The sequence below is a fragment of the Acomys minous genome (genome assembly GCF_964271855.1).
Source record: "Acomys minous genome assembly, chromosome: 16".
NCBI classification, from domain to species: Eukaryota; Metazoa; Chordata; class Mammalia; order Rodentia; family Muridae; genus Acomys; species Acomys minous.
This window is the reverse complement of record NC_140498.1, coordinates 85000269-85020600: the sequence shown is the minus strand read 5'-3', so window position 1 is coordinate 85020600 and position 20332 is coordinate 85000269. Positions and strand designations below refer to the sequence as shown.

The 20332-nt window shown below is 43.8% G+C and overlaps 1 protein-coding gene across 1 annotated transcript in view; it reads left to right on the top strand.

Moving 5' to 3' along the window:
* CCDC62 (coiled-coil domain containing 62) overlaps positions 1-20332 on the top strand; it is a gene marked incomplete at its 5' end in the record, with an annotated part of 49454 nt that overhangs the window by 1635 nt on the left and 27487 nt on the right. Inside the window, 5 exon segments of the mRNA XM_084762687.1 lie at positions 2419-2611; positions 6676-6842; positions 9421-9522; positions 12714-12885; positions 16560-16661. Coding sequence (XP_084618813.1) covers positions 2419-2611; positions 6676-6842; positions 9421-9522; positions 12714-12885; positions 16560-16661 — 736 coding nt within the window.

Below are 20332 nucleotides of genomic sequence, written 5' to 3'. Positions count from 1 at the left end.
GGACCTGCCATACACTAGACTTTAAAAATGGTTTGTCAGGGCTAGAGAGATGGCTCAGTGGTTAAGAGTGCCTGCTCTTCCAGAGGTCCTGAGTTCAATTCCCAGCAACCACATGGTGGTTCACAACCATCTGTAATGAGATCTGCTGCCCTCTTCTGTAAAGCCCTCATATGCAATAAATAAAATAAATCTTTAAAAAAAAATGGTTTGTTATAGCCAGGTGGTGATGACACAAACTAATCCCAGCACTTGGGAGGAGGTAGAAGCAGGTGGATCTCTGTGAGTTCGAGGCCAACCTGGTCTACAGAATGAGTTCCAGGACAGCCAGGACTACACAGAGAAACACTTCAGAAAGACAAAAAACAAAACAAATGATAATAATAACCTAGAAAAATGATGTATCATTCTTGTCTTGATAAGCACCACTACGCCTGGCCTATTTCTTAAAATTATGTGTGTGTATGTGACGTGCCTGTGTGGATACAGCACCAGTACACATGTGGAAGCCAGAGGACAGTTTGGTGGAATTGGTAGGTTCTCCCTCCAACTTTCCCTGGGTTCTAGGCATTGAATTCAGATCCCCAGGCTGTAAGGCAGGCAGCTTTGTCTGCTGAACCATCCTACCCCTTTTCAGATTCATTTTTTATTTTCTGAGTATGGGTGTATAATGTGTACACCACGTGTGCCTGGTGCCAGAGGTGGATGCAGAAAAGAGCATCAGATACCCTGGAACAGACAGTTTTGAGCTGCTATGTGAGTACTAAGAACCAAACCTGTGTCCTGCATCATCTCTGCCCTTGTTTTTAATTATATATGTTGAGTTTGGACAAGCAACAATATTTAATTGCCCTTGATTAGATTGAGTGTATTTCAGTAATATGTCTGCTAATATTTAGAGTTTAATTATTTTCTCTCTTTTTTTTGTTTTGTTTTTTTTGTTTGTTTGTTTTGGTTTGGTTTTAGTTTTTTTTTTTTACCGGACAGGGTTTCTCTGTGTAGCCTTGACTGTCCTGGACGTGATTTGTAGACCAGGCTGGCCTCCAACTCACAGAGATCCACCTGCCTCTGCCTCCTGAGTGCTGGGATTGAAGGCGTGTGCCACCACTGCCTGGGCCTTTTCTTTCATTTTTATTTATTTATTTTTGTTGTTGTAGCCACAGGGATATTGTTCTGGCTGGCTTGTAACTTGATATATAGGCCAGACCGGCCTTGAACTCATAGAGATCCACCTTTCTCTACCTCCAGAGTGCTGGGACTAAAGACTTGTATCACACGTCCAGCTTTCTTTTTTTGTTTGTTCTGTTTTGTTTTGTTTTTTGAGACAGGATTTCTCTGTATAGCCTTGACTGTCCTGAACTCACTTTATAGACCAGGCTGGCCTCGAACAACGATCCTCCTGTCTCTACCTCCTGAGTCCTGGATTAAAGGCGTGTGACACTACGCACCACATCCATCTTAATTATTTCCTAACAGATTAAAATCCCCATTCTTTGAGAAGAATTTATTATAATATTGTTAAAAATAACTGTTTCAGCCAGGCGTGGTGGTGCATGCCTTTAATCCCAGCACTCGGGAGACAGAGGCAGATGGATCACTGTGAGTTTGAGGCCAGCCTGGTCTACAAATCGAGTCCAGAACAGCCAAGGCTACACAGAGAGACCTGTCTTGAAAAACAAAACAAAGCAAAAAAAAACAAAACTATGTTTACCTTTCCTTGATTTCCCTAGAATTTCTAGGCCGAGGATTGGGAATGTATCTCAGCTAAACCACATGTTCATTAATGCTCTGGGTTTGAGCTCTATAACCGCACACACACACACACAGGCATCTGCAGGTGTGTGCACGTGTGCACGTGTGCATGTGCTGGAGCACACAGGAGGCCAGTGTAGGGAATAGCACTGCTGACCAGAACAGGAAGATTGACAGCAAAGAGTGGGGGTCGGGGTGAGCAGAAGCTGAGTGTATTGTGGTCAGCCAGAAGTTATAGGAATGGATCTAAAAGAACTGTGTGTGAGCTGGGTAGTGCACGCCTTTAATCCCTGCACTCGGGAGGCAGAGGCAGGCGGATCGCTGTGAGTTCGAGGCCAGCCTGGTCTACAAAGTGAGTCCAGGACAGCCAGGGCTGTTCCACAGAAAAATCCTGTCTTGAAAAATGAAAAACCAATCAAACAAACAAAACCCCCTCAATTTCACAATTCAGAGTTGGCCACAAGCTGGGCAGTGGTGGCGCACGCCTTTAATCACAGCCTGGTCTACAAAGTGAGTCCAGGATAGCCAAGGCTACACAGAGAGACCCTGTCTTGAAAAACAAAAACAAAAACAAACCCGGAGTTGGCCACAAAGGAGTATAATTGTTTGGAAAGTATATTGTGGCTGATGTATGGCATTGCCTTTATCCAAACCATCCTCCATGTTTAGAACATCGGATCAGAAGTTGAGAGTTCCACTATTGAGAAACAGCGGAAGGAACTGCAGTTGCTTGTTGGAGAATTGAAAGACCGAGATAAAGAGCTCAATGACATGGTTGCAGTGCATCATCGACAGCTGCTCTCATGGGAGGAGGATCGGCAGAAGGTGTTGACTTTGGAGGAACGTTGCAGCAAATTAGAAGGTCAGAAACATGTAGCTCCATCTGTTGTATGCGCTGACATTGAGAGGGCTCATAAGGAAGCGCTTAAGCAAGAGGTAAAGAGTGCGGCTCCTGATGTCCTGGGATTCATTCCTGCTGAAGATGGGGGGCTTGACAAATAGTCACCTCAGATGTCCAGACACACGAAGGCAGGGTGCTCAAGTGTAGGAAAAGTACTGGCCAAGAGCTACAGTTAAACACCGTGTTAACATGAGCAACAGCTGTGGATGTAGCTCAGTGGTAGGGAATGCGCAAAGCCCTGGGTCGCCATTGTCACGTTTTAAAGCAGGGGTGGCATGATGGTTGAGCAGGTGAAGGTGCGCATTGCTAAGCAGACAGCCTGAGTTCAGTGTCTAGGACCTACCTAGTGGAGAGAGAGTTGACTCCCACAAGGTACCTGGTGATTTTACAACACTCAAGTCCTTATAAATACCATAAATAACTAAGTTAAAAATTACTTTATAGTTGGGCGTGGTGGCGCACGCCTTTAATCCCAGCACTCGGGAGGCAGAGGCAAGCGGATCTCTGTGAGTTCGAGGCCAGCCTGGTCTACAAAGTGAGTCTAGGACAGCCAAGGCTACACAGAGAAATCCTGTCTTGAAAAAAACAAACCAAAACAAAACAAAGCAAAACCAAACAAAAGACAAATAAAAGTTACTTTATGTGTTTGTGTATCTGTGCACCATGTGTATGCAGTGATAGAGGAGGCCGGGAAATGGTGATGGATCCCCTGGGACTGGAGTCCCAGGTGCTTATAAACTGTTATGCTGGGTCCCCTAGAAGAGCAGCAGTGCTCTTAGCTACTGAGCCATTTCTCTGTCCCATAAATATAATTTCAAAAAATGTAAAATAGCACTGGGAATATAGCTAGGTTGGTAGAGTGCTTGCTTAGCATGAGTGGAGAATTGGGTTCTATCCCAGCACCTTAGAAACCAGCCTGGTCAGTAGAGGTCAGATGACCAGGAGGCCAAAGACATCCTTTGCTACATAGTAAATTTGAAGCCAGCCTGAGGTTCATGAGGCCTTGTCTCAAAAATTCCAAATGGTATATAGCTGTAGAGTTGGCTCTCTTTACCAAAACCTGATAGCAAACATGAAATGATCTATCATTACAGTCTGTGCTTCCCTGATGACTCAGTTTTCCTCTTTCCATGAAGAACTTATTGAAGATGAACAGAGCCCTCTGAATGCCAGGCAGGCACCTCCGCTAATCTGTACACCCAAGACTGAATATTGTTTACCTCAAAAACTGGATCCTGGTGTCCATATATAGTTTCTGTTATTTAAGAAGTATCTTTACACTGTTTTTTTTTTTTAAAGACAGTCTCAGTCAGGTGTGGTGGCACACACCATTGATTCTATACTTGGAAGGCAAAGGCAGGTGAATCTCTAAGTTCCAGGTCATCCTGGTCTACAAAGTGAATTCCATGACAGCTAGAGCTGTTATCTAGAGAAATCCTGTCTCAAACAACTAAAAATGAACAAACAAACAAACAGTGAATGAATCAATGACTCAATGAATGAATGAATGACAGGGTCTCATTATGTATCCCTGGCTGTCCTAGAACACACTCTGTACTCCTGGCCTTGAACTCACACAGATTCACCTGCCTCTACCTCCTCAGTGCTGGCACTAAAGGTGGCTGTCACAACACCTGGCTGTTCATACTACTTAAAAAAAATTTTTTTTAATCACATGTGTGTGAAGATAGACGCAGGAAGGCTAATTCTGCTTTTGGGAGTAACTTGCCACGGTTAATTTGGGAAATCATTTCAAAGTACCTAGGAAAGTTGAGGACATACCTATCCTGTAAGGAAGGGTCCAAAGGCTGAAAGATATTCTGCATGGTCCAGCTGGTCCACCTCCAGGAATTTTCACTTGAGTTGCTGTGCAGATTGTGGGCTACAGAATATAGCTCACTGGGAAAATATCTGAACATCCTTGAAGTCCTGGGTTCCATCCTACCACCCCCAGTACCCAACCAAAAAGTAGTTTCTGATATAAGAGATTTGGGATTCTATAATCCCAGCACTCAGGAGGCAGAGGCAGGCGGATTGCTGTGAGTTCGAGGCCAGCCTGGTCTGCAAAGTGTGTCTAGGACAGCCAAAGTTACACAGAGAAACCCTGTCTCAAAAAACAAAACAAAAAAAAATGCAAAGAGATTTGGGATTAAGAGTCTACATTCTTTGGTTTTTTGTTTTTTGCTTGTTTGTTTATTTGTTTGTTCTGTTTTTTGGCTATTTTATTTGTTTGTTTATTTTGATTTTTCCAGAGTTTCCCCGTGTTGCCTTGTCAGTCCTGGAACTCACTCTGTAGACCAAACTGGCCTTGAACTCACAGAGATCTGCCTGCCTCTGCCTTCTGAGTGCTAGGATTAAAGGTGTGCATCACCATTGCCTTTTTTATTAAAAAAGAAAAGTATGTGTGGGGGTCTTGCCTTTATGTTTGTCTGTACACCACATACGTGCAGTGTGTTCAGAGGCCAGAAGAGAGCACTGGATCCTGGGAGTGGAGTTAAAATTGTAAGCCACCATGTGGGTGATGGGAACTTTGGTCCTTAGGAAGAGCAGCCAATGCTGTTAATCATTGAACCATCCCTTAACTCCTTGGTTTTTTTGTTTTGTTTTGTTTTGTTTTGTTGCTGTTTTCTTTTCCCCCTTTTTCCCCTTTGAGACAGGGTTTCTCCATGTAATCCTGGCTGTCCTGGAACTCATGATGTAGACTGGGCTGGCCTTGAACTCACAGAGATCTTGATAGGTGGGATTCTACCTCCCAAGTACTGGGATTAAAGATGTGCACAACCACACCCAGCAGTCTCTTACTTATTTTTTCAATAGATTCACTTATTATTTTATGTTATGTGTGCGGGTGCTTTGCATGGTTGTATGTGCATGCATCACATATGTGCCTGGTGCCCTCCCAGGCCAGGAGAGTGTGTTAATCACCTGAAACTGGCAGTGCAGGGAGCTGTGAGCTGCCGTGTGGTATTGGGAAAGAACCCTATGTCTGTGAGAGCAGCAAGCGCTCCTAACCACTGAGCCATCCCTTCAGTCTTTATTTACTTTTATTATGTAGATATGTGTGTGCACATGTGCACGTGGGTGGGTGCTGGTGCCTGACAGGGTGCTTTGATAGAGTCTCCTCCCCTGGAGTGGAGTTAGAGGCAGTTATGAGCTGCTGAGTGCAGGTACAAGGAGTCAGGCTGCGTCCTCAGCAAGAGCAGCGCAAAGCTCTTAACTGCTGTGTCATATCTTCAGTGCTCTGTTTTTTATTTTTTCATTTTTAACTTTTGACACAGGGTATTCTGTGGCTCAGGCTGGTTTTGAACTTGCTCTGTAGCAAAGGATGATTCTGAGCTCCTAATCTTACTGTCTTCACCTGCCAAGCACTGTGGTGCTGGTATCACAGATAAACAAGGCCATGCGAACGTTAGGGAATTCTTCTAGAAATATCCCCAATGATACTAGTGCTGCAGGCTCAAGGACCACATTTTGAATAGCAAAGCACATAGCCCCAAGACACATGCATGGATATTCAGAGCAGCACAGTTTACAGTGCAGAGCGGGCGGCAGAACCAATAGCAGAGTAGATGTAGACATGTTGGTGTTAGAATTTAGTAGACTGCATGTAGCAGCATTAGCTAGGAACACAGGATCTTACAAGTGAAGAGACAAACACTTGAGTATATTTCCTTCTATATACGGCTCAGATTATGCTTTGGCGGGTGATGCAGAGATAGGAGTGTTGCTCAGTGGTGGGCAGGCACCTGGCGTCCCAGCCTTAGCATGAGGAGCGAGTGGGCAGCAAGGAAGTGATTATGAAGATGAGGGTGGTGGCTTGGAAAGTGGGAATTAAGAGAGATTATGTTTAGGAAGGTGACTTCCGGGTTGGTGTCAGTATTTATTTCTAGAATATATATGATATTGTGCATTTCACAGTAAAATGTTTTTAAGATGTTGAACACGCCTTTACTTTATAGTCACTGATTTTGAAAATGCTGCCTGTTGCATCTCAGTACAGACACAGTGACTGAAGTTTCCCTTAGGTGAGCTGCATAAAAGAACTGAGATAATCAAGTCACTCATGAAGAAGGTCAAGATCCTTGAATCCAATCAGATAGAATGTCAGAAAACGCTTCAGAAGACTCAGCAACAGCTTCAGGAAATGGCTCAAAAGGCTACACACTCTGCCCTCCTCTCCGAAGACCTTGAGGTAGGTTTTCATTTTTTGATCATCTTCACTATTCTGGGTTTCAGTTACAGAAAAAAAAATAACTTTAAATGTCGACATTAAAAATGGATGTGTGAGCTGAGCGTGGTGGCACACACCTTTAATCCCAGCACTCGGGAGGCAGAGGCAGGCGGATCGCTGTGAGTTCGAGGCCAGCCTGGTCTACAAAGCGAGGCCAGGACAGCCAAGGCTACACAGACAGACCCTGTTGTGAACCCCCCCACCCCACCCAAAAAAAATGGGTGTGTATATGGACGTGTACAGTGTGTATGTTCTATCCATCTTAACTTTGTGTTCTCCATGCTTTCTGGCTAGCTGCACTGCACTGCTCTGTTCCTAGAGGTGAAGTTTCACCACAGTCCATAATGCTGTTTGGTTTAGAAGCATTGTCCTTCTTTTTTTTTTTTTTAGTGTTGGGATTAAAGGCATACACCACCACTCATTACCTTTTTTGTTTGTTTGTTTTTGTTTTTCAAGACAGGGTTTCTCTGTGTAGCCCTGGCTGCCCTGGACTCACTCTATAGACCAGGCTGGCCTCGAACTCAGAGATCCACCTGCCTCTGCCTCCCAAGTGCAGGGATTACAGGCTTTTTTATTTTTTATTTTTTAAAAAACATGTCTCCCTAAGTCTCCTAGCTAGTGTTGAACCTGCAGTTCCCCAGTCTCGGCCTCTGAAGTTCTGAGATTAACCTAAGGTCTATCCAGTACAATAAATACCCACACCAAAGCCAGAAACATAGGGTAAAATTGTTAAGATCGACTTTTCAGTATTTTATTCTTTCTTTCTTATTTATTTATTTAAAATAGTCTTACTATGTACCCCAGGCTGGTCTCAAACTTTTAATCCTTCTGCCTCAGCCTCCTGGATGCTATAATTACAGTGTGTGTCACCATTCTCAGCTAAGCGCTGAGCTTTAGAGCAGTTTTAGGGTCATAGCAAACGTGAGTGCAAAGTACAGAGTCTTCACGTCTGTTCTGTCCACACACACTCCCTCCTTCCGAGGCCCTGCATCATGAAGCTCTATTTGTTGTAACTGGTGACTGCTTGTGGGCATGTCACTATCCCCCAAGTCCAGTTTATGTAATGACTCGCTTTTTGTGTTTCACTTTATATAGAATGATATGGGCAAATGTATACTGGCATATTGAGGAGCCAAGCCCAGTGTAAAGTTCTTTTAGCCCAGATGTTAAAAAAGATGTGCAGCCAGGTATGGTGGTGCATGCCTTTAATCCCAGTACTCAGGAGGCAGAGGCAGAGGCAGAGGCAGGCAGATCTTTGTGAGTTCGAGGCCAATCTAGTCTATAAAATCAAGTCCAGAACAGTCAAGCCTACACAGAGTAACCCTGTTTGGAAACAAAGCAAAACAAAAAAAGATGGGCAGAAGTCACTAAGACTGTTTCCTTTAATGAAAACCCAGTTCTCATTTGTTCATTATGTCTCTTCTAACTGTGTTCACGGAAAGGCATAGAACCTGGGACCTTAAACAAGCTGTGTGGTGTTTTATTTGTGAGTTAATTAAAATAAAATAATTTTATTTAAAAAATTAAAAAGGCATGTTTATAAACATAACCTATATAAATCAGTATGAGTTCGATCAATTGCTAAGTATTGAGAGGAAGCTAGAGTTTTTGGGTTTTTTTGTTTGTTTTGTTTTTTTTATTTTTTATTTTTTGGGTTTTTCAAGATAGGGTTTCCCTATGTAGCCTTGGCTGTCCTGGATTCCCTTTGTAGACAGGTGGCCTTGAACTCACAAAGACCCGCCTGCCTCTGCCTCCCGGGTGCGGGGATTAAAGGCTGCGCCACCACGGCCAGGAGAGAGGAAGCTAGAGTTAATAGAGGAATGGGCATTTGTGTTCTTTTATATTTTCTATTTTTTTTAAAGATTTATTTATTTATTTATTTATTGCATATGAGTGCTTTATCTGCAGAAGAGGGTATCAGATCACATTATGGATGGTTGTGAGCCACCATGTGGTTGCTGGGAATTGAACTCAGGACCTCTGGAAGAATAAGCAGCACTCTTAACTACTGAGCCATCTCTTCAGCCCCTGTGTTCCTTTTTAATGATTACTTACTTACCCCATCTTATTTTTTTTTAAATGTTAATTTAAACCAGGTGTGGCGGTGCACGCCTTTAATCCCAGCACTCAGAAGGCAGAGGCAGGTGGATTCCTGGGAGTTCGAGGCCAGCTTGGTCTACAAAGCAAGTCCAGGACAGCCAGGAATACACAGAGGAAACCCTGTCTCGAAAAACCAAAAAAAAGCCGGGCGTGGTGGCCCACGCCTTTAATCCCCGCACTCGGGAGGCAGAGGCAGGCGGGTCTCTGTGAGTTCGAGGCCAGCCTTGTCTACAAAGTGAGTCCAGGATGGCCGAGGCTACACAGAGAAACCCTGTCTCGAAAAAAACCAAAAAAAAAAAGAAAAGAAAAGAAAAGAAAAGAAAAACCAAAAAAAAAAAAAATGCTAAGTTAAGAAATAGAGAAAGGACTGTTTGTGGTTAGTAGCACAATGGAGGCATTAACAGGCTCAATGAGTATTTTCTGTGTTGTTCCCTTGTAGGCTAGAAATGAAAATCTCAGCAGCACGTTAGTGGAACTGTCTGCTCAGATAGGACAATTGCAAGCTAGAGAGCAGGCTCTCACTACCATGATAAAGCTAAAGGTAACTGAACCGCTCTACCTCTGTCCCAGACTCTGCTCCCCGCAGAGCTCATCCGCGTGCTTCATCTTTCTCCTAGTCCCTAGCAGCCCGGAAGCAGAGCTGTCAGCAGTGCCCATTTCACCTTCTCCCTCCAGAAATGGAAGGACCAGGTTTACGTGGTACTCCCAAAGCCGCTGCACTTCATCTCAGTGAGTCTGTTTCTTTCCTAGGTATCTGCTGTGGTCTCCTGAAGATGCTGACCATTAGGTGGATCCTTGTTAGTCTTTTATTAGAACAAAAAGAAGCTGGGTGGTGGCGGCGCACACTGTTAAGCCCAGCACTCAGGAGGCAGAGGCAAGCAGATCTCTGTGAGTTCGAGGCCAGCCTGGTCTACAAAGAGAGTTCCAGGACAGCCAGGGATACACAGAGAAACCCTGTCTGGAAAAACCAAACCAACCAACCAACCAAACAAACAAAGAAAAAACAAAACAAAAAAATCCCCCAAAACCAAGAGGTAAACTAAACTGGCAGCTGTCAAACATTGGTAGAGTGTGACACATGGCCTCTTCAGAGAGAGCTCCTGTGCCTCATGCCCCTTGGGCAGTTGCTAAGCAGGGCTATGATGTTGCTGTAGTGGGACATTCGCATGAGTTCATATGTAATTTTCCTGACACTAATGCTGTATAATCATGAGCAAGCTTTCTGAAAATTAAATAGAAATATGAAAATCTGTAGAATTAGCTTTAGTTAAAATAGTTGCCAGCATGGTGTCCACCACAGCCCTGGTAGAGCCTGTGAGCTAATGATGCAGCTTCCCTCATGTTAGGACAGTGCATTCATAAAAAAGAAGCAATGTGCCTCCAGGCAGAGTTCTGTTTTGAAGGAAATAATCTGCTAGAGGCACATGCTTATTAGGACATACAGAGAAAAACAGAAGCAGGAACTCCTTAAGCTCCTTGTTTAAGGTTGACAGGATTAAGGGACTTGTCTCTCTTGTCATTGTTTTAATGCTTACTATTTTTATACTGGTCTGGTCACAGACTTTTGTTGTTGGTGTTATTGTTTTGCTTAATGAAACAAATTTGCTTATTTATGTTGCTAGGGACGGACCCCAGGAGCTTTTGCTTGCTAGGTAGCATTCTACCACTGAGCTACATCCTTAGCCCCTCCTGTGGTTTTGATTTTGTTTTGTTTTGTTGCTGACCTGAAACTTGTAATATAACCCAGGCTGGCCTAGGAGTCATTGGTCCTCCTCCCTCAGCCTCCAGAATGCTGAGATTCCAGATGTGTGCCCCCATGATCAGTCTTGCACTGGCTGTGAGTGGTCCACCCCAATCCTTTTTCTCCCAGTAAGCCCTCTGAGTTTGTAAGGTTTGTTTCAGAATGCATGTGTAGTGCTTCTGTAGCAGTGGGTGTGCTCAGGAAGGGGCTCCCGTTAGTCAGGGTATTTCAGCACGTGCGCCTGAGATTGAGGAGTGAACCTGGGACCTTACACATGCTAGGCAAGTGCTCTACCACTGAGTACCTGAGAAGATAAATTATAGTTTGGTGGTGAGTCTTTTCTGTTCTCCTGCTCTAGCTCCCCAAAATTGGCACAGAAGTTTATTAGATTTATGAATAAGCTTGGACTCTCTTACTGGGCAGACCTGATCTATTTCTAATGCACTATGCTAGTCTTGCTGTTCTCCAGCCATATTGGCCCTTCCTGGGCTGCTTCTGCTCCATTCACGTCTGGTCCTTTCTCTGCCTCCTCTTCTTTCTTCTCCTCTCACGGTGCCTACCGGCCACCCTGTAACTGGGAACGGAAGTGCTGCCTTCTGCCCTCTCTCACCCTGTCAGCAGCTTAATTATTTTTCCTTGTTCGCTTTTCGAGACAGGGTTTCTCCGTGTAGTCTTGGTTGTCCTGGACTCGCCTGCCTCTGCCTCCCGAGTACTGGGATTAAAGGCGTGCACCACCACGCCCAGCTAGCAACTTAATTATTAACCAATCAGATAACTGGGGAACAAAGTGGTTTTTGGGTTTTTTTTTTTTTAAGATTTATTTATTTATTACTATGTATACAATGTTTTGTCTGCATGTACACCTGCAGGCCAGAAGAGGGCATCAATCACATTACAGATGGTTGTGAGCCACCATGTGGTGACTGATAATTGAACTCAGGACTTTTTGAAAAGCAGATATGCTCTTAACCTTTGAGCCATCTCTCCAGCCCAAGCAAATTGGTTTTTTGTTTGTTTTTGGTTTTGTTTTTATTTTGAGACAGGGTTTTTTGGGGGGAGGAGTGTGCACATGCGCGTGCATGTGTAGCTTTACTTTGTAGACTGGGCTGGCCTTAAACTCACAGAGATTCTCCTTCCTCTGCCTCCCGAGTGCTAGGATTATAGGCATGTGCCATCTTGTCCTGCTCTAGGGAGCAAAGTTTACAGAACACTGATCATTGGATGTGACGGTGCCAGCATCTGAACTGCAACCAGATCTCAGGGCCCAGAATTCGGCATCTGAGTGCACAGAGCACCTGACTAACCCCCGACAGCTACTTCTCCACACTTACGGTTATATACTAATTATCGTTAGAATTGCTTTTCAGCAAGTATATGCCTTTTTTGAAGCTTCAACCACAAAAGCTTCTAATGCAGCATGTTTGTTGGTTGAGGTCTTAAGAATCTGTCCTTTTAACAAGCTCAAAGTAGGTAGGAAGTGTGGATCCCTACCAGACTTATCCAGAGCCTAATATCCTAGTCAAAGAGCTGCCAACTCAACACTTGCTGAACAATCTGGCCTGGCCATCAACTTGTCTGATTCTTGCTGGATGTGGTGGCGCACGCCTTTAATCCGAGCACTAGGAGGCAAAGGAAGGTGGTCTCTGTGAGTTTGAGGCCAGCCCAGTCTCTATAGTGAGTTCCAGAACATCCAGGGCTATGTAAAGAGACCTTGCCTTTTAAACGTCTGATTTTCAACTTAGAGAAAATACAGTGTCATGATGTCCTAGGATAGCCAACTAAACTGAAATGACTGCTTTAGTGCAGATAGGAGTTTCTTCCTGTGTTTCCTGACTCCTTTGTCACTTGGTGCTAGCATAGAGTTACAGCAACTGAGTTACCCTGAAGGGCATTAGGTAGGAACTCACTGCACAATACAGTCTAAGTAAGAACCACCTCATGGATTCCATGGAATTTGAAATCTAGCCTAACAGTTTTCCCCTTGGTTTTAGGACAAAGATATTATTGAAGCAGTCAATCACATTTCAGACTGTTCGGGTAAGTTTAAATTGTTAGAGCATGCGTTACGTGAAGCTAAGATGGCGGAGACTTGTATTGTGAAAGAGAAGCAAGATTATAAGCAGAAATTGAAGACACTTAGGATTGAAGTCACTAAGCTGAAAGGTAAGGAAATAACAACTTAAGATAGTAGTATATTGTCTTGGGAATTTATTTCTTTATTAGAGTCTCTCTTTTTTTTTTTTTTTTTGGTTTTTCGAGACAGGGTCTCTCTGTGTAGCCTTGGCTGGCCTAGACTCACTTTGTAGACCAGGCTGGCTTTGAACTCACAGCGATCCGCCTGCCTCTGCCTCCCAAATGCTGGGATTAAAGGCGTGCGCCATCACCACCTGGCCCTATTAGAGTCTCCTTAACCTTAACCTTGAGAGTGGGTTTATTCCTGCCTATAGACCCTAACATTCAAGGTCTGTTTCATTTATATAGAATTAATGCCACAAGTTTTGTGATACAAGATAACAAAATTGTAATTAAACTCCAGAACTGAGGACTGAACTGAGAGCCTTCTACTTGCTAAATCTCCAGCCATGAATCCTTTTTTGTTTGTTTGTTTTTGTTTTTCGAGACAGGGTTTCTCTGTGTAGCCTTGGCTGCCCTGGGCTCACTCTGTAGACCAGGCTGGCCTCAAACTCACAGAGATCTGCCTGCCTCTGCCTCCCAAGTTCTGGGACTAAAAGCATGCACCTCCATGCCCAGCCCTGAATCCTATTTTTAAAAGAATCCCACTTCAGTTCACTTGGTCCTATCAGGTAGCTGTTGCTGGCACATGCTGTGTAACAGACAGCAGCAGCATAAGTGCAGCAGTTGTTAAACTCCAGAAGCTGGAGTTGGTCCAGGTGAGTTGGTTGTTTTGGCCTAGATGGAGCCAGGTTTCTCATCAGACCATTCTGCTTAAGTGCTTTTTCTCCTGACCATGGGACCATCGCTTTCCACAGTGAGGGCAGACATTTAAAAAAGAACAGAAACATTTGAAGAGTTTCAAGGTATAGGCCTGCACCTGCCACAGTGTCACTCTGCCTCATAAGCAAGTCACAAGGCCAAATCCAAAGTCAGTCAGTGGGGAACTGCTCATCTCTTTGGTGAACTATGTAAACTCCTTTCAGGAGATGAGCAGTCACCACCAGTGCAGTCTCCCCAGGTGGCTTTTAGAATTTTGCAGGTGCCTTTTGGGTGGTTTTCTAGTTTTGTTCTAGGTACTTTTGTGATTCACTTCTTTCTGATTCTTGGTGTTGTCTAGTGAAAGATAGATCAAAGGCCTTGGCAGAGTGGAAGAGAGAGAGAGAGAGAGAGAGAGAGAGAGAGAGAGAGAGAGAGAGAGAGAGAGAATGTGTGTGTGTGTGTGTGTGTGTGTGTGTATGTGTGTGTATGTATGTGTTTGAATAAGAATGTCTGTGACAGTGTCAGTTTACATTTATCTGTGAGGGCCTAGAGGTAGGCCGGTGGTCTGTGGGTGCTGAGTTGACTGTGGGCTGAGTAGCTGCTGCTTTCTCACATGTGCACCTGGGTCAGGTGATGGACTGAGTATTTAGTAAGCCTCTGGGGAACTACAACAGAGCCACAGCCCGTGGAAGTTCCCTCCCTCCTGTCAGGGTGGAATGCTTCCAAGACAGTAGCTGAGTCTTCGTGGACAGTCAGGCCTGAGATGATGTGGAGAGGATTGCTGTCTGTTCTCAAATTGTTTTACCTAAGAGATTTTGAATTTGAGCCAGGCATAGTAGTGCAGGTACCAGCACTTACGAGGCAGAGACAGGAGGATCATCAATTCAGAGTCATCCTCTACTACATAGGGATTTCAAAGGCCAACCTGGGCTACATGTGACCCTTTCTCAGCTCCACTCCCCTAACTCTGAAAAAAAAAAAAAAAGAATATTTTTTGGTTTTTGTTTTGTTTTTTTTGAAGCAAGGTTTCTCTGTGTAGCCTTGGCTATCCTGAACTCACTTTGTAGACCAGGCTGCCCTCAAACTTACATCTATGTGATCTGACTGCCTCTGCCTCCCTGGGTGCTGGGATTAAAGCTGTGCGCCACCACGCCTGGCTTAAATCTGAAATTTTTATGCTGACTGATTTAGTGTCTTGGCCTTGCCATGCCTTCACTGATGGTCACAAGTTCCATTCAATTTATTTATTTATTTACTTAGTGGGTTTTTTTGTTTTGTTTTGTTTTTGTTTTTGTTTTGAGACAGGGTCTCTCTGTGTAGCCTTGGCTGTCCTGGACTCCCTTTGTAGACCAGGCTGGCCTCGAACTCACAGTGATCTGCCTGCCTCTACCTCCTGAGTGCTGGGATTAAAGGCGTGCGCCACCAATGCCCAGCTCCATCTCCACTTACAATGTCAGCTAAGCCACCACTTCATAAGCCCCATGGCAGTAATGGGGACAGACTGTATCTCTTGTCTTTGGGTCAGCACAGCATCAGTGGCACACTGTGGCTCATCAGTATTCGTTGAGTGTGTGCGTGAGCCAAGTAGGATGTTCAAGTAGAAGTCTATTATGTCACTATTTATGTATTATGAGTATTTGATTATCCCAATATTTATTTAAACATTTTTTTAAAGTAGGGTAATGGAAAGTAGAACAGAGAGCAAAGGAAAGAAACTTGTTTGGTCCCGGCTGACTGAGAAAGTAAATTTGAAATGTTAGCATTTGAGCTATAACTGGACTATAGACAAAACTAGCCAGAACGCAACTGAGACCCTTCTAGGCAGAAAACAGGAAGAGCAAATGCAGACGGCCTAGAGTGGATTCTAAGTGGGCACATTCAGGGTTTGTTTGTTTGTTTGTTTCCCTCTTGGAAAAAGGAACTCTTATTTTCCTATACCAGTTGGGTACATGCTCAATTCAACTTGATGCTATCTATGTACCTGGAGTTAGTGACAGTTTCTACAAGTTCATTTCCCATGAGATTGTTCCCATTTAAGACACCAGTCCCAAATTGCTCGGGAGCCTCATATACCAGTGGACAGTAAGTTAGGGTTTTCACAACCTGAGCTGCCTTTGTCATTTGCTGGAATGTTCAGACAGCTCAGGGACACTCTAGAGCTACAGGTGGAAGTAGCTCTGTGTGTTGAGCTAGGTCCTCTCTAAAGTGAGCCCTGAACTGTGTGTGTGTGTGTGTGTGTGTGTGTGTGTGTGTGTGTGTGTGGTGTGTGTGTGTGTGTGTGTGTGTGTGTGTGTGTGTGTGTGTGTGTGTGTGTGTGTGTGTTTAGCAGGGGCTCAGAGAGTTCCAGATGCTAACTGGAGACAAGGGCTTATCATATAGCATAACCCAGGGTAGCCTCAAATTTGTGATCCTCCTGCCTCAGCTTCCTGAGTGCTATCATTATCAATGAGGCTCTTTTTGAATGACAAGATATACTTATCACTCAGGAAATTCCAAGAGATTCAGAAGCTGTTCACCAAGTGAAAAACAAAACCCCGCTGTCTTTCCTCTTTATCCCAGAGGCAGTTAAGGAATCGAGAGAAAGAAGCGGGAGACTGGCAGGGAGCCAGAAGGACACATTACCAATGCCTTTGTTGTCTACAGTAATGATTTGGCTTCATCCTGATTGTAGCAGGCTGGCCTCTTACCAAGAATGACACAAGGCATTTTTATTGTTAAAGATTGTAGCCCCCGGGTTGTAGCAAGGGAGGCCAGGCCAGCGACAGTGAATGGCCCCGCATGTATTGGCTGTAGACACAACAAAGTCCTCAGAGGCTGCTGAGGACATGGAGGTTTTGTGTAGTGTTTGTGTGTCCTAGGAGACTGATATTCACTTGAGGATTTTTCTTCCTTCTGTTGTAAAGAGGACCTAAATGAGAAGACAACAGAAAACAATGAACAACGAGAAGAGATCATTCGCCTCAAGCAAGAGAAAAGTTGTCTGCATGACGAATTAACTTTTACTGGTAAAAGAATTAGATTGAAGTATTTGAATAGTTGAATGTTTGTAGCTTCAGCTTTTTGTCATAGGCTAAAGGACCTTCTTCAAAATAGGCTTTTGGGTATTTTCCCTGTGCCTTTTGAGGAATCAGTAAGGACTGGGCCTGAGTTATAACATTTTTATTCTTACTGGGTGGTGGTGGCACACACTTTTAATCCCATCACTCGGGAGGCAGAAGCAGGTGGGTCAATGTGAGTTCGAGGCCAGCATGGTCTCCAGTGCGAGTCTAGGATAGCCAGGGCTACACAGAGAAACCCTGTCTTGAAAAACCAAAATATAAAAAAATAAAAATAAAAAAAAAAAATTTAAATTCTCCCTCCATGTAGCCATTTTTCTTCCTACATTCTTATCCAGCTTGAGTGGGTCATTATGTTTTGATAAAAAACACAATATTCCTGCTGGAAAGCCCATTACAGGGTAGGAGAGTAGCTCAATTGGTGGAGGGCCTGCCTAGTAACAAAGCCCTGGGTTCAGTCACCAGCAGCATCTGGGCCTGGTGGCATATGACTTATAATTCCAGAACTTGGGAAGCAGAGGCAGAAGGATCAAAAGTAACATCATTTGATAAGAATCTTATGGAAAACAGTTGTGAGTTCAAAGGGCTGGGATATAACCTAGAGTGTATAGTATTTACCTAGCACTAGACTTGGGCTCCAGCACTAAAAACCTTTATGATTTCAGCAGTCAGTCTTTCACCTTAATTACCTATGGTTACTAAGTCAGGAAAACACTAATGTGTATTGCTTTATTGGCCTAACTCAAAGTGAGAAAGCTAGGCATGACTTGTCCTCGTCAGTAAGTGTCAGGTATAGTCATGCCCGCCTTTCCCGCCGCTCACTGTGTTCCCGAGCACTCCCCTTGCCTATCTGACCTCAGATTTTCACTGGTGGCATCCTCTCCCTTAACACTGTGGGCTCACTTAGCTTCTATGTACCCCGACCTGTCAGCGTTTCCCTCGGCTCTCAGGTAAGCCGGTGTGTTAGGAAAATGATAGATTTAGAGGGAAAATTTCAAAGAGAAAATTAAGATGAACATTTTTGGTCCAGTCATTCCTCTCTTCAAAACCCCTCACTTTAAGATGAAAATGAATTCCTATAGTTTAACGGGAACAACATTACTTTAGAATTTTCAAATACAAAGGAATCCTTATTTTAATCTTTTTTTAAGGATTGCCAGTTTCACCACTAGAGGTCACCGTGTTCACTATTTCTGTCTTAGTTGTGTCTTGTGTATAACTAAATATACAGTGTGTTTGCCACTTTACAGTTGAAATCAGACAGTCTGGGTCAGTATGAATGTGATTCCACTAAAGCTAAGATGCAAGACACAGAGAATTATAACTAAGCAAATGCTACAAACAAAGACACTAATTGATTTCTCTAGTGTATTTTGAGGTGTATTACCTAAGGTAAATGTTATGCAAGCCTTCAACTACCTGTATATTATATTAAAATCATACATACATACATACGACACTGCATGGGAAAGTTAGAGGACACAGTTAGTTTATAGGCTAATTTATACCACCAGCTCCCAATTTGGTCTTGAACTGAGACTTATAGGTGTGTGCCATCACGCCCAGCCTACCCTTGATTCATAAATATTAAAGCCTCTTTGGTTCCTAAGATATATGAGACTTGTTAAATAAAACTATAATCCATTTGGCAAATAATTTTTTAAAACTTTATTTTTATGTATATGAGTGCTCTGTCTACATGTACACCTGCAGGCCAGGAGAGGGGATTAGAGGCTATATATAGATGGCTGTGAGCCACCGTGTGGGTGCTGGGAATTGAGCTCAGCCCCTGGAAGAACAGACAGTGCTCTTAACCACTGAGCCATCTCTCCAGCCCCTTGGCAAATAACTCTTAAAAACATTTCCTCAACTGAAGATAATCATGCATCATTGTTTCAAAAACAATGGTTGTTTGTTTGTTATGTTTGTTTACTTGTTTTGATTTTTCAAGATAGGGTCTCTCTGTCTAATCTTGGCTGTCCTGGACTCATTTGTAGTCCAGGCTGGCCTCAAACTCACAGGGATTTTCCTGCCTCTGCCTCCTGAGTGTTGGGATTAAAAGGGTGTGCCACCACTGTTTAGCCAGGGTTTTTTTTTTTTTTTTGCATGTTTTAATTATAAAAGTGAGTTGAGGGGCTGGGGATGTAGTTCACTGCACACAGGGCTTGGCTGCTATACCTTGGGTTTATTCCCCAGCATCACAAAAACCAAGGTATAACTGGGTCTGGTGGCATCACCTTTAATCCTAGCAGGCGGAGGCAGGTGGATCTCTGTGAGTTTGGGGCCAGCCTGGTCTATCTACATAGTGAGTTCCAGGAAGCCAAAACTACATAATGAGACCCTGTCTCAAACAAACAAGCAACAACAAAACAATGAAAAAAACTCAAGATGCCTGTCTGTTGTGGTATAGGTACACACTTGTAATCTCAGAGGGATCAAGAATGCAAGGCTAGCTTCAGTTATGTAGTCAGTTAGAGGACAGCCTCGGTTATGTGAGACCCTCTATTAAAAAGAAAAAATAGTGAGTGCAGAATTAAGTAAATGAAAAAGAATTGAGCATATATATGTAGCTCAGCAGTTGAGTGCCTGCATAGTATACACCAGACCCTTGATTCAGTACTCAGGGAAACAAAAATGAGTGAGGTAACCAAGTATTTTAATGTGGTAACATGCTATCAAGTTCTATGGAAGTACTATGGCAGAAGCTTGACACGTTTTATTCAAAATTGGAAGTTGTTCTAAAGTTTTACTTTCAAGTTCAAGAATTTGTTTCGTCTTGTTGAAGATGAAGTTCTTTACATAGACTTAGCTATGTACCAGTTGGTCATAAGTTTGCAAAGAGGATGACTTTAGTGCGTCTTGACTTGTGGGAATGGAGGCTTGTTTCCTTAAGCCCTACCTCAGGTTACAGTGAGTAAAAGGCAGAGGGAGCCTTAGCCAGACTCAGACCCCATAGCCCTCCCCTCCGTGCTGTCTTGTGCTCAGGTAGAGCTATTAGCACAACGTCCCTTTTTAGTTTCTGTAACCAACTTGTTGAAATAGACAGACTCACTCCACTCTGATCCCTCAGCTTAGCAGCCTTGTATACCACTGTCTGGACTGAGGAAGCATGCCTGTTTATGCTGGAATTGCTTCAGATGCGACAGGAGGTTGTTCTAAAATGCAGCATTAAACTGGGTATGGTGGCACATACCTGTAACCCCAGCCTTTGCAACACAGAGGAGCTTAACGCCTACCTGAATTACATACGAGCTTTATGAAAAGTGGAGCTGGGAAGGTAGCTTAGTGGTGAAGAGAACTTGCTCTGTAATCCTGAGGACCAGAGAGACCCCAGTGCCCAGCACCAAGCTGGGTATCCCTGAAATTATCCAGCTCTGAGTGGAACAGAGACTGGAGGGTCCTTGGGGCTTGCTGGCTTCTAGCCTACTAAACCCCGGTTCAGCCAGACTCAGGGAGAGACTTCGCCTTACAGTAGGAGGTAAAGAACAGGCTCTAGAGATGGCTCATCCAGCCAAAGCCATTTGCTGCCAAGTCTGAGAATCTGGGTTCAGTCCTTGAGAGCTACATAGTGGAAGGAGAGAACTGATTCTTGCAAGTTGCTTACTGATTTCCACATGCAT